The 14,443-nt window shown below is 56.9% G+C and overlaps 1 protein-coding gene across 5 annotated transcripts in view; it reads right to left on the reverse strand.

Moving 5' to 3' along the window:
• Nucleotides 1-389: 389 nt before the first annotated feature.
• The window catches only part of DIP2C (disco interacting protein 2 homolog C), a 373,178-nt gene continuing 359,124 nt past the window's right edge, over nt 390-14,443 (reverse strand). For all 5 annotated transcript variants that reach the window (XM_079107787.1, XM_079107785.1, XM_079107786.1 and 2 more), the window contains 5 exons: nt 11,833-11,890; nt 10,475-10,549; nt 7,963-8,137; nt 6,117-6,240; nt 390-3,112 (listed from right to left, as the gene is read on the reverse strand). In XM_079107787.1, coding sequence (XP_078963913.1) covers nt 2,860-3,112; nt 6,117-6,240; nt 7,963-8,137; nt 10,475-10,549; nt 11,833-11,890 — 685 coding nt within the window. In that variant the 3' untranslated portion in view covers nt 390-2,859. The remainder of the gene's footprint in view (nt 3,113-6,116; nt 6,241-7,962; nt 8,138-10,474; nt 10,550-11,832; nt 11,891-14,443) is intronic.

Genomic DNA, 14,443 nt, shown 5'->3' on the forward strand with positions numbered 1-14,443 from the left:
CAATTAAGAAACTGCTATTTTCAGAGCAACAAAAATAAAAGCTTTTATTTGTTCATTTGAATATAAAACAGGCGTTATCACAGATGTACAAAGCGTACTGGTGGTTGAACATACAAGAAGGTTGCTGTCCTTTGCACATAAAAATTTTGTTTGAAACTGTGATTGGTCGAGTACATGAATTTCTCTAACCAGTCACCACACTCTGAAATAACGCTGCTAACATTCAACTGATGAAAGGGACCGTTTCCCTTGGGTAAAGTGTCAAGCAGGATTAAATATATATAATAAACAAGCACCATGAGGAATCTGCTCCTGTTGATTCGGTCTGTGTTTAAACGTTCACTGTGTACCCTCTTTTTGTGCAAGTTGATTACATGGTTTTGGCCGACTTCAAAAGCACAAGGTCACAAGACAAACATTTTTTTTTTTTTTTTTTTACATTCTCATGAATGATTTATCTACAGTACAATTTCTAATACAGAACGATCCTTCTTTATTGCTGAAACTGGTGGTACTTAAGTGTCTCCTTTTCCTTCTCTTGCACAAACTTCGATTCTAGTCCACCAACTCTTTGAACCTAAGCGCTAACATCAGAGATGACAGGATGCAGAGAGGACCTGCTATTACCGCTTTGCAGCTGCACGGCAGCGCTCACCCTCCTTGGATGGAAAGTTGATAATGGTGAAAGTTAAAATGATGTTGGAAGTGACATCTAAATTTGCTTTGCTTGCTGACGTCAGCTCGCAAGTTTTCCTTCACACTGCAATTGTGTTTCACAACCAGCATCCTGTCTGAAACCTTAAGCCTACTTCCCTTAGTGTCTTTGTGGAAGCAAATGACTGTTTCTGTGTGTGGTGGGCGTTTCCCTTTAGGAAGCAGAAGGCTGTAGGAATGTGTATCTGAAGCATGTGGAGAGATACTCACATGGCAATGAGCAAACAATATCTTAAAAATCAAACGATTTGTGAAGGTGGAAGGATGCTCCATATATGCAGGCAATTTTTTTTTTAAAGTGCCACTTAAAATATTTTTTGAAACAATCAGCCTTGGATCTCAGAAGTCAAACAAAACTTTCTTTTAGCAAAGGGCCTACTGCTGGCTGCACTTAATGATGGCAAAGACAATGCCTATGATTAAAAAAAGTTTTGCCCAGCGACAATCTTAGTCATGCATATCTAGTACCGAGAGCCCTGCAGCATCGTGTTGGGGCATTTATCAAATAAATCCATCTTGGATTGCTGATGCTTCCTTCCTGGGTACAGACAGGCGAGTGCAACTTAGAAATGCACAGATGAGCTCTGCAGACAGGTGCATGAGGCAGCAGAGACAGAAACCGGGGACGCTCTCATCCACAGGTGGCACAGGGAAGAGTCCTCGCTTCAGCCAGAGCTCTTTTATGAGTCCCCAGGGGCTGGCTCAGGGCGGAGCTAGGAAACTCAAGAGACCAGGGGTTCACAGACTTGGCTGGGTCTTCAGAGGAGAGGACATTGCCTACGGGTCTCTCCCCTTAAGCCATTCTGGACAGTAACACACAGTGGCCATCTGGGGGCGGGGAGGGGCAGGGTCAATGCAACCCAGGACAAATGACCACAGAATAGCATTTCTTTCCATACCAAGGACCAAAAAAAGTGACACTAACAAAAATGCTGAGGAACATTGTGCAACGGATTCTGGCAGCTAAGGAGACAGTGCTCTCCGCCAGCTCGAGCCCCGGGTCGGCACATGCTGGCAAAACGCGTTCACTGTCATCCCCACAGCAAAGGAAAAGGGCAGGGCGCGTGGAGCTTGGATTCCGTCGCCATCTTTGAGACGGCGATGACCCCGCTCGCTGGTCTCTGGTCTAGGAGGAACTGAGACAGGGCTGCTGGCAATCTGCGACTGCTCGACAGCGGTGGACGTGAACGCAGCGGAGAGCGCTCCATGCAAGCTGACGAGTTCTGCATTTAGACTTTAAAATCTCCTTTTTCATTAGTGAATTTATATTTCATATATATATATTTGTTGTGATACTATCCACGCAAGATAATACAACACTTTTTTATATTAGCAAACATTACAAGACTTTAATATTCTTGAATGTTTTTTCTCTTTTATACTTCTAAAGAGATCAAAATAAATTAAACATTTTGTACATAATTACATATTGAGGAAGTTAACTTATTTTATCTTTTTAGTTTAGTACAAAGATATTTGCAAGATAATTGCCGAAATACACCTTATTTATAATTTCTTCTCATTCTATGCTAACTTCAAAGGACATAAGTTGGCCTTTGTTTCTTCAGCACATTTCTGACAAAGAAAGCTGCTAAAATCTAATTGGAAGGTGCTATCTGGAAGGTTTTCTCGTACCTCAATGAACGTTCCAGAAGGGTGAGATCTAGCAATGGCTTAACTTAGTAACAGATCCATGTCAGTAAGATTCCATGACACATTAAAACAGAGAAAACAATTCTTTGTCACACTACATAAATTGTTTAAAAGAACCCATCTGGAGGGCAGGATTTTTTTTTTTTAATTGCTATTTCGGCTTAACAAAATACCACATTTACGAAGAGAGCACTTATTATCCAATAATTAAAAAAAAAAAAAAAAAAAGAAAGAAAAGAAAGAAAAAGTTTTTGAAATGAGCTTTTCCAACAAACTGAAGGCAAATCCAAAGTCCTTCTGAGCAAAATTCAGCGATAAATTCACATTTCATCTCCATGCCAGGGTGACTGCTGTGACAAGTCCTCCTCCCCCTCCCGTCCCACCACGCCAGGCTGCACTCTGGCGAATGTGGCCCTTGTGTCTGCACGCTTCAGTGGACACTGAGAAAAATGTTCACACCCCTAGAAAAGTCTGCGGCAGCCAGGGACGGGGCTACATGTTGTAGGCCACGTAGATGGGATCCAGCTGGTCTGCCAAAAAGCCGTCACGCAGGTGCATGCGCTGCTTCTCCCCGCGGGAGTTGATGGGGATGACCCCGATGTCCACCACGACCACCACGCCCACGATCAGGTAGTGCTCCTCCAGTACCACGTTGGTCACCAGCGGAACCAGGTCCAGGGCCTCTTGCTCTGACCCGTCCAGCTCGACCACCACCACCAGCAAGTTCGTCCAGGTGAACACGGCGCTGGAAGACAAAGGACAAGCAGCGTTATTTGGCGGCTCCTTCATCTAATGACTAGCTGTGCTCCTGCCTGAGCACTCTGGCTGCTCGGCCTCTGCCCACCCACTCGTCCCTCCACGTCCATCCTCCTGTGGCTCATTAGACGGTTCGTGCACAGCCTCCCTGGCCACCTTGCGTCCATACTTCCTGCTGGCTGTCCCTCAGGGTGGCTCGGAGTGTTCTGTGGTTGCTGTGCACCTACTCTGAGATGCAGGGTCACCTCTGTCTCTGCGGAGGAGCCCGGGTTCCATTCTGCCTCCCCCGTGTTTGCAGAACCAGGCCCCATCAGAGCGCGCCGGGCTGCTTGGATCTGCCCTCAAGCAAACCCGAGCCTGCCACTCCCCGCCCGGTTCTGCTGCCGAGTGGCGTGCCCTGCTGGCAGACCGTCCTGCTAGCTCACGGCTCTCTGGATCGGACACCGTGTGCCTAACAGGGGCTGAGGTGGAATCTGGTTAGCCTGTGTGAGCCAGAAGCCGCCAGCGGAGGCTCAGGAAGGGCTGGGGTATTGGGACTTGTCCTGACCAGGTGGCCACTGTTGGGACAGGGATGTGCCTGAGCTGGCCCAGAGGATGAGGGACATGTGGAAAAGAGCCACTGCCTAAGTCCACCTCGCACTTCCCGGCTGACCAGGCTGACCACCCACAGACACGCAGGCACAGTTGCGTCTGTCGTGGAGGGCAGGTTTGAGGTGACGGTAATGCAGCAACAGCTGATGCACCCAGCGGGGCAGCGAGGCGTCTTCCAGGGGTAAGGGCACCACAACCAGCTGGTGGCAGCATGAGCCAGAGCGTTCCGTTTAAACCACATGGTCCTGTGAGGCTGGTGAGGCTGCTTTGACCGCTGGAGCAACAGGCTCTGATGTTCACTCTGCTTGGCTGGCAGGCGGAGGCTCCCAGGCACTGGGGCAAATGGAGACCAGGGCCGGCTCGGGCGTCCTGGGGTGCAGACCAGGCTCTTGGAGAAGGCTCTCTCCCGCTCCACAGCCTCACCAGCTTGAGGCTGGACGCACCTTGAGAAGCCCACTATTTAGTGTGGGAGTCAGTCCACTAGGAAAAGGGCACATTTTGTCTAGCGTGGCCAACACACGTTCACACGAAGGGGACAATCGGTGTGTTCCACGTGTCTCTCGCGGGTTCTGCACTGTGGCCACTGCATCCCTAGGAGAACAATTGGGCTGGGAACCTTTTCCGAGGAAGACCAGAATTTAATCCTCATAATTTGGCTCTTGGTGACATTAAAATATCACTCCTCAAGGGCCCACGTGATACCAAGAATCATATGCGTGTCTCAGGCACTTCAGTCTGATTTTACGGTGGCATTTGAAATTCATGGCATGTCCTGGGGAACCAGGAATTGGCTCTGCTTTTCACCTTGGGTGGAGAAGGTCAAGGGTGAATGCTGTGCTGCTGTCCCTGGGTTTGTCAGGAAGCCATGGTGCAGCCTGGAGACCGGCTCTCCACGGGCGCTTTCCTGGGCACTGGCGTTTTAACGCTGGCGAGCAATGAGCACTGGATGGCTTGAACACGGCCACGTGGCATCGGTCTCGCTCAGGGGCGTGGGTTTCTTGGTGTGAAGGAAGCGTGGGGTGCTGGGAAGGCTTGGGGGGCGGGGAGGAGAGAGGGCAGAAAGGACAGGCAAGTTTGTGCCCGAGGAGTTTCCAACATGGTCAAAGTCCATTGGAGGAAATCTGCTCATTTCTTGCCCTTTGGTCCTGACCTTCGTGTGCACAGGTGAGCGGAGGCCCTGCCGTGAGCAGGTGAGTGACAAACTTGGTTCAGTGGCCCTGCGGCAGGTACAGGGACGCTCAGAATAGAAACTGAAGTCGGGCCAGGAGCCCAGCACCAGGAAGGCCCCGACACACCTTTAGGTGGGAAACAACCCAGAAAATGCTCCAGGGACACGACCCGAGCCAGCGCAAACTGCTCTCCTGGAACTGCAGAAGCAGGGCTGGCTATAGTCACAGCTACGGGGTAAACGAACGTGGCCTGGGCTGGCATCTTCCCAGGGCCCTGGTGTTCCCCTGGTCCAGGTCCTCGCCCTGCGCCTGGTAGAGGGGCAACCCTGAACGCTTAAGGAGTGTCACTGGGACCCAGAAGGGACTAAGCCAACGGGAACCACAGGTCAGTCCCCGGGTATGCAGACCCCACCTCGAGCACGAGCCAAGTGCTCAGTGTGCCGATTCAGCACCTGGCTGTGACCCAGCTGCTCCTGCAGAGCGCTCAGCTCTCAGGAGGAACCGACGGTCTCAGGAGCAACAGAGAGAAACGGCTGTGGGTTCCAGCCTGCATCCCCCTTCCGTGCCTGGCCCGCTCTTGGGCTCACAGGGCACTTTGCCAGGCGAGGACGTGGTGGCCTCACTAAGTACATCCTCTGTTGCTGAGTCACTTCCTGTTCCTAAGCGCAGCCTAAGGGCATGCAGGGAGCCTGAGGTCAACATGAACACGGCTGGCCTCGCCCAGGGCCTGGGACAGCGTGAGCATGTGGCTGGGAACCTCCTGCTGTGTCCACGAAGCGCCGTGGACACACACAGCACTCTACCCGGGTTAGTGTGCTGGTGAGGACCGGCGGGGGCACCTCCGGGGAGGGCGAGAACTCGCCGCCTGGCTGGCCCCACCGCGAGGAGCGAGGTCACAGTCCCTCGGAGGGAGGGCTCCCCAGTGGACAGCATGAAAGCGCTCCCTGCCCCTCTGTGTGTGTGCGACTCACGTTTCTTCTGTTCTCTTCTCTCATAAATTAAAGGACAAGGAACGACTTGTCTTCCTGGAGAACATTAAGAGGTCTCCACGACAATGAGCAGCTCTCATTTTCAAGGAGCGCGGGATATGCCATCTTTGCGGGAGGAGCACTTTGTACCCACCCAAAGGACAGGCGCCCCTCGGCCTCGGTGCAGGCGTCTCCTGGAAGCGCTGCACGGCACCCGCCACCTTCCCGCGTTCCCAGTGCATGACGAACCCGGCCCTCCACTTACCACTCCGTGACGCTCTTGTGGGCTCTGATGACTGAGGTCTCGATGTCTATGGGGTGGTACCGCATCCCCCGCAGCTCCATGGCCTCGTCCAGCGCCCCCACCACGTACAGGGCGTCGTGGCGCTCTGCAAGGAAACGGCAGTCAGCGTGGAGCGGAGCAGAGCAACACCACTTGCTTCCTACGGAAAGCTTAGAACTTTCCCCCTAGTTAGACTGAGGCAAGGAAAGGGGGACCCCGATCTAGAAGCGACCGGCTTGTCCTGCAGTGCCGGGTCCTTGCAGTGGTGGCTGTTGCAGGCCGAGGTGCTCCTGGGAAGGGCTGCACACAGCCACTGGGCCCTTTGTCCCTTGTCCACCCTGTCCTGAGTGCACCCATGCAGAGGAGCCAGGCTCCCCCGGGTCAGATTCTGAACGGGGTCAAGTACACAGCCGCAGCCTTGCCCAGAAGCACCAAGGTCAGCACCAGGGCTGGACCCACTCGCCGCGTCCGCGAGGGTTCACCTGACCAAGGACACATGGGACACAGCATGGCCACAACCCGCCGGGTCCCCCTCGACGCGTGAGAGCTCGCTGCGCCAGTCCCAGTGAGAGGGAAAAGCAAGCCCTGCTCTGGGCGACGTCCGCGAACCAGGACTTGCCGGGCTCTGGGGGCCACAAAGGCTGCTCCCCTCCTTCACCCAAACCCCAAGGATGACGGCAACGCAGACACGGCCCCGTCTTTCCTCAGGAACAAAACGCCCTTCAATTCACAGGGGTGGTAAGCCCACCAGGGCAAACTCGAAAGAAACGACCGACAGAAGCTTATCAGAACGCACATCTTTTCTGATCTAAGCCAGAGAAGCAAAGATGGAGGCAGATTCCTGAGGCCGCTGCTCAGGATGAAGCTCCCTCTCCCACGCTGCGGGGAGGTTCCTATCACCTTCTGGGGATCAAGAGGTGAAAGCAGCAGCGTGTCCTGCTGTCCCTGGGGCTCAGCAGGACATGAAGCCCTGGCCTTCCTTGAGGGTACAAATTGCTGCCTGCCACCTTAGACTCCTGAATTCAGCTCTTGGCAAGATCCCGGACGGTGCACTCAGACCAGCCTGGGAGCGCCCACAGTGTGAGGGTCATGCCAGAAGATTCCTGGGCTTTCTCCCCGACCCAGCCCCGGCGGGCCGGGTCAGCCCAGTGCGTCAGGAGAGGTGGGAACCTGCACTGAGGCTGGACCCTCGCCTGCCTGGGGTTGGGTGAGGCAGCATCTCATCAAGAAGCCTGGCTACTGTCCTTGTCAAGCTCTAACTCCTGCCTCTATTTTTGGAATCAGCAAAGAACAGAAGATGCAGACATTACTTTTCTGTCGCGGCTGCCATGCTGGGGGAGGAGCCCAGAGCCTCAGGCAGGCTAGGCAGGGGGACTGCCCCGGGCGACATCCAGGCCCGGGAGCCCTGTTACAGCTTGGCCTCGACAGACAAACACCCCGCCTCCAGGCCCCGAGCTCTGTGAGTCGGGAAGCCAGGCAGGGTCCAGGCAGGGCAGCCTGCTGGGTGCCAGGTGCTTCGGATGAGCCCCAGGGGAGGGCAATCCTCGGAACTGACAAGAGGAAGACTCCGCAGCTGACACTACGGGCACTTCGATGCGGGAAACACAGGCCCGAGCCCACCACCTGGCTCCTCTCTGGCTTTAAACCTGCTCCGGGTTCTCAGGGGACAAAGGCAGGGACCCTTTGTGGGACTTATCTGCACTTGACCTCCCTCCCTCCCGCCCTCCCAGCTCTTCCCAGGCCGGCTGCCACCAGTCACGCATCCTCCTGGGTCTGGCCGTCCCAAGCCCCAGGCCTCCTCCACCCCTGGCAGGAGGGCCAGGCCCACCTCCATTGGCATCTGTGAGCTCGGTCCTCCGCAGGAACCCCAGGTAGCCTGTCCGTGCCCAGATCGTCTGGGTGTCTCCGAAGCTTAGCCGGGAGTTGAAGTGATCGGACTGCAGGGATTCGTCTCCATAGATGGTGAAGTAGCCGCTAGCGTTGTGGGCGCTGTGCACCCAGATCTGTGGACGGAGTGACAGGGCCCCGGGTGAGCCGCGGCCAGGCCGACTGTGGGGAGGAGAGGCTGGGACCACTTTGTAATCTGGTAAGTCACGCACTAAAGTCTCCTCGGGCTGAAAGCATCAGATGCTCCTCTCACCCAGGTTCCCGGGGACACAGCTGCCCAGAGCGATGCCAAGAAGACCCTGCTGTACCAGGCTTATGGCCCAGCAAGCACCCACGCCACCCAGAGACTGTACTAGAGTGGTGACTTTGAAAACAGCATTTAAAGACACACGTATCAAGGGAACAAGGCCACACAGCCACACCAGTGTCCTTGTACTTCTCCAAAGGGGTGCTTGCTTATAAAGTGCGGTGAGGACAATGGTGAGGCCTTCAGTGGGCGCCCCTCCTTCCACCTGGCTGGTCCACTCTGAGAAACACCCCAGCGGGGAAGGCAGGAAGGTCCGGAGAGAGCCAACAGCTGGGCACGGTGGCCCACACCTGGAATCCCAGCAGGGAGGCTGAGGCAGGAGGATCTCAAGTTCAAAGCCAGCCTCAGCAACTTGGCAAGGCCCTAAGCAACTCAGGGAGATCCTGCCTCTAAATAAAATCTAAAAAAGGGCAGGGGATGTGGCTCGGTGGTTGAGTGCCTCTGGGTTCAACGTCCAGTACCAAAAAAGCAAACATATAAAAACACAAAACCAGGAAACAAAAACGCTTCTGTCTGGCACCAGAGACGGAGAGGCGAAGGGGACTCCAGGTACCAAGGGATGACGGGAGACCAGAAGCAGCAGCCCCGCCGGCAAACTGCAAAGTCCTCCTGCGACACACGGTCAGGGTCCCTCCTACCAACAGTGCTGGAGGCAGTCACTCTGGGACTGGCTGCTTCATTATTTTATTTACACTGAAAAATGCACAAGCTCTTGAGAGTCAAAAACTTGGTGAGTTCGCCAGTGCATCCCTAGTTCCCACAATGCCAAGCCCCCAACAGACAATAAGCACCTGCTGGGAAATTAAAACTAAAACAAGGAACACCATCAGATGAGGGCAGGGGTAACTGCAGGCTGTTCCCAGCACCCACACCAAAATCCTCCATGGAATACTATATAGCCTTAAAAAGGAAATCTGGCCATTTGTAATGCAGATGATCCTGAAGGGCCCCATACACACATCCCGTGCAGGCCCGACTGTGTGCTGTGTGGATCACACCTCAGTGAGCTGGAAAACAGGAGCTACTCGCAGTAAGAGGATTGACCTGCAGATCTCACCAGCCCTGGTCACAATCCTGCCTTGGCCACAGCACAGGGTGCTCAGGGCCGCCCGGAGGCTGGCTGGGAGGGCAGCGCCCTGGGGACCCTCTCCAGGAGCCCTGAGAAAGCAGGCTCTCCCTTCCATATCCGCTTCTAGGAGCATATTTAAGGAGACCCCTGGTCTCTCCCTCTCGGTTCTGACCTGAGCATGACCCACAGACTCTGGGGGCCCCAGGAGTAAAGGAAGGCGGGAGAGAGCTGGTCAGGACCTGCTCGGGAGTCATGTCTGCCCCGTGAACGCGTCCCTGGGCGCACTGGGGACACAGCTGGGGCTGGAGGTGTGACCTCAGCAAAGCCACCCTCACCAGGAAACAGGGGCTTCCATCCAGGACCCTGGCAGGTTCGTCCTCCGCCAGGACCACGGGAGGGGACGTGCTGGCACGTGCACGAGCACGGAGGCCGGGATGTGGGCCTGTCTGTCCTCCCTGCCTCCCTCAGGGGGAGAGGGAGGCCCAGGTGTGAGATGCCGGGCACCCTGCAGCCCCCGGGCCTCCTTGAGATCAGGGCTCGAGAACTCAGATGGAGGCCGGCAGCATGGGGAGAGACTGCCCCCATCACGTCAGCCAGCAGGGCGGGGACGAAGTGGCAGAGGGCTGAGGGCCAACCGGGGGGGGGGTTCACCCCAGACACAGCGAAGCGGAAGCGTGAGGGTCACCGCGCTCCGGCCCTGAAGCGCGTGTGCCCGCCACCCCTCGACTCCCCCGGCACCTCCCTGCGCGTCCTGGGGGAAGCCCTGCAGGGCAGCTCCCTCCTGGCTTTGCCTGTCCTTTTCCTAGACAAGGGTCCTCAGTCAGGCATGCTGGCCCGGGAAAACAAATTCAACTGAGTGACGAGGGGACTTGGGGTCCCATGGTCAGCTCTTGGGGGAGAATGGATCATGTTCCTAAGGGAACCCGTTTTCCAATTCTGACCTTTCCTGGGGTCACTTAAGCAATAAAGCCCATCTAGCCTCGCTCCCCAGCCAGCCATGACAGCCCAGGGCAGACAGATGGGGAAGGTCCCTGTGCCAGGCCTGGCTCGGGGACGCCGGGCGCACTGGGGACTCACCTCCCCCAGGTGCGAGTCCCCCAGGGGTCCTTTAGTCTCCGGATTGGCAATGATGATCCGAACCCCAGGAAGAATCTGTTCGGGAGAGGAGACAACTTTTAACCAGGGCCAGAGAGGCGGGTGGGGACGCAGACAAGCCAGCCGAGGCGCATCCGCGAGCCTGTGCCTGCCCTCAGGGCTCATTCGGGAAGCACCGCGGCGTTGGTGAAGGGCGTGTGCCAGGATGGTGCCACCCCACCTCAGACGAGACCTCAGAAAGCGTCCCGGCCGTCAGTGGTGTCTCTAAAGCTGAAATGGGCCATGTCCGCTGGGAACCACTTGAAGAACTTGGGAAAAGAGCGTGAATGCTGTGGATTTAACACCGAGGGGCTTTCCGTCCTGCCTGTGGACTGACGGACGTTGAACTGAGCATCAGGTTCAGGGGGCCGGATGAGAGGCGACGCCTGGGTCGGCCCTGACCCGGGCGGCAGCGCGAGGCTGTCCGGGTTGAGTGTGGACTGGAGGTGGCCCCAAGCGCCTCTGACCAACAACGCAGAGCAGGCTGCTTCCAGGTGGGGACACGGGACCCTGCAGGGCAGCCGGGCTGCGCCTGGAGTGAACGGCCCTGTCTCCGCAGCTCAGTCTGCCACCCTGTGGGGACAGTGCTGAGCCCCTGCCACCGCCAGGACCAACCTCGTGAGGAATTCTGACTTGCGGTCACACAGAGATTCTAAAAGGTCCAGAGTGACATTAGTGGCTTCAATGGAGAAGGGGTCTGTCAGCTAGGGCCAAAAAGCAAGAAGGCCTTCATTTAGGTTTAAATGGCCATCTTGTCCCTTGGTTCTCTGAGAATCATGACACTGTGACACAGCCGTCCCTGAAAACCATTCCCATCTGCTGCCACAGGAGACACCCTGATTTTACCCTAATTGAATTCGGATTCAATGTAACAGTTACAACACAGGCGTGATCATGTGACTAAATTCAGCGGTACTTAAATATAACACAGCTTGGAAACCTTCCTTGCAGTTTGTACATTTTGTCTCCTCCTCCTGTTTTTCCTCCTGCTGTCTGGAACACAGAAGTGATGGCTGGAGTTGGAGCAGCCATTTTAGATGCACCGTTGGGAACCGAGGTTATGCCAAGACCAAAGGCACGAGGCCTCTGGTTATTTCATGGAACAATGGACGCCTATTTCCTAACTGTTATAAGTGTGTGTGGGGGGACTTGTTTAACATGTTGTTATTCTGATTTTCTATACTCATGGCTGTAAGTAGTCCTTGTGCCCTGCTTTCAAGAAAGCTTTTTGGAAAAAAAATATTCTGGAAAACATTTCTCATGGACTCCCACAGAGGTGGCCTTTCTCCTGCAATACTTACTTTTCCCGATTCCATCAAGGGCAAGCTGTGAGGAGATCCTCTTTCTACAAGCCGGACTCTGCAAATGGAAAGAGACAACGTCACTGAACAGGTTTTCTGTAGCACCGGCACGCGGTCACGGGCCTGGCAGGTTGTTAAGGGCGTTGATTCCGAGCATCATCCACCGCAACGGCAGAACTCCCAGAAAGGATCGCCCCACGGCAGAGAACTGAGCTGGCAGGGAGGCGGCAAGGACATCAACAAAGGCCTCAGAAAGGGACCGAGGCAGAGCTGCCGGATCTGTGGAGGGATCCGGGAGACGGCCCTGCACGCATCCCGAGGGGGCCCACGCAGACGGCAGGAGTCAGGGTCAAGTGGCATTCTGAAGAGCTGCCAGTCTTGAATGACAGACACCCGGTACTGGAGAACTGCACTGCCGGATGTGGGCCACCCATGCTGGCCTCCCCACCGAGGGCGGTGGGCCAAGTGGACAGACAGCAGAACTCCTAAGAGTAAAACAATGCTCAGTGGCGAGTCAGTCCCAAGAACTGCTGAGGACACTGCCGAGGAAGCCGTCCCCGTCAGCCACCCCCTCCCAGGCCTTCTCTGCGGGTTTCACGTTTTGCACGTGACGAGGGGACCGTGATGCTTCCGTGAGGGAGAAGGTGGTCACGCACAGAGGACTCAGAAGCCAGGCCGCCTGCGCGGGGCAGGGGGTGGGCTCGGCGCCGTCGGATGGGAGAGGCCTCCCCCCCGCCCCCCAGCTGAAGCGCAGCTCCGCTCCCAGCAGGGCTGCCCCGCTGTCCTGATCTGTGCCGTCACGTACAGTGACCGAGCCAGGGTCCATGGTGGCTGGTTGACTTGGGGGAGAACTGGGGCCAAACCAGCTGGGAAGACGAGGAGTGGGCAGGGGCGAGCAGAGGCAGCCGGAAGGGAGGACGGGAGGAGGGACGGAGTGAGGCCACCACCCATCGGCCACCTGGGGCTGTGCTGTCCGGTACGGGCAGCAGGACACATGACAGGGTCAGCGAGTGGCTCTGGGTGCAAATCGAGGGCTGCTCTGGACGTGCCCTCTATGGTCACCCCCTCGGCGGCACCTCTGTCTCAGGTCCTCAGAAGCCCTGCCGAGCGCGGGGTCAGAGCACCTGGCAGCTTGGACAGCCACGTCGTTCCTGGGGTGACTCCAGTCAGGGCACTGCATGTCACTTAGGGAAGCACGACTGTTTGAGGCAGGAAAACAACCCAGTCAGTGTCCAGTGCTGCAGGCCTCGCCCCCTGGTCTCTGCCCTGCCCCTGCCCTGGGCTGGCCCTCGGCCTCGGAGGAGAGGGAGAGACGCGGCTCTGAAGTCCAGCTTTCTCAACAGACGGTGACCAAAGCCCTCCGGCAGGGCGGAAGGCGGCTTCCTTCTCGTCAAAGCGGGGACAGGGAGCCGGACTCGCTCGGGTCGCGCCTGAGTGGAAAGCCAACGGTTTCCTCCCGCAAGGCCTCAGGAGGATCTGCCAGCTCCCGCACAGGGAGCACCCCGCGGCCTCTCCAGGGAGGGCGGAGGACGCGTCTCCGGAGGGGCCCTGGGGGCGTGGCCTGCGGGCGAGGGGCGGGTTTCCTGGACGCCTGCGGAGGCCAGCGACCACCGACAGGAGCACTGCAGGGGGCGGCGTGAGCCGGGTCAGCCTGCTCAGCGCCCACTCGGCCCAGGCACGACCCCTAGGCTGTCGGCTGGCTGTCGTGCAACCTGAACAGCGGACTGGGCCACACCCACGGTGCAGGAGTGAAGGTGACCAGCTGTGGCCGTCGCTGACAGCTGCTCAGTTAGGACCAGTCCACCAGGCGGACGCCAAGCCAGCTGACGAAGCAGAGCGGGCTGGCGGGAGGGAGGCTGGCAGGGAGCAGAGGCATCCCGTCCTCGGGGAGACGGCGGAGGCAGAGCTTGGCGGGGCCACCCTCACGGAGTGGCGCCGACCTCTCGCGTAAAGCTGCGAGTCTGTTCTAGACCATCCAGGAGCCCATTAAACTAGGGGGTTCTGGTGCTGGAGTTCGCTGCCTACCACGTCCATGCCGGCAGCCCAGGCAGGCCCCAGGAGGTGAGCGCAACCCGTCCAAGGCTGGACGTCCTGAGAAAGGTGCAGTAAGAGCTGTGCGCTCTTTACACGGAGACCGCCGAGCAACCGTGCTGTGTCTGGATCAAGTCCACAGCCTGGCTCTGTCCCACCCGGCATCCTTCATCCACTCAAGTGTAAATCCTGCTTTGGGGGAGCCTTTCTTCCACCCTCGGCTGTTAAGTGGACTTGAAGCTTAGCCATCCACTAGAAAAGGAGCGTCGAGGGAGGCTAGCCTCAACGATGGGCTCTCGTGCTCTCTCCTGGAACTGCCGCGGCAATGACCCCAGGTCGGCACCTGGGAGGCTGGAGCCAGCAGCTGTTGACTCACCCCTGGGTGTGATGGAACACGGGGCCTCCCGGAGGCCTCTGCACCCTTCACCCCCCCCCCCCCCCCCCCCCCCCCCCCCGTCGCTGTTTCCTGCACTCTCAACTGCCCTGGCCAGGAAGGAATGTAGTCCTCCAGTCCTGCATGATCACATGAGGCCTCAGGAGCAACTCTCTTCCTCTGGGATTTTCACTGGAGGGGCAAGCA

Source organism: Sciurus vulgaris (genome assembly GCF_902686455.1).
Source record: "Sciurus vulgaris genome assembly, chromosome: 12".
In the NCBI taxonomy this organism is placed as follows: domain Eukaryota; kingdom Metazoa; phylum Chordata; class Mammalia; order Rodentia; family Sciuridae; genus Sciurus; species Sciurus vulgaris.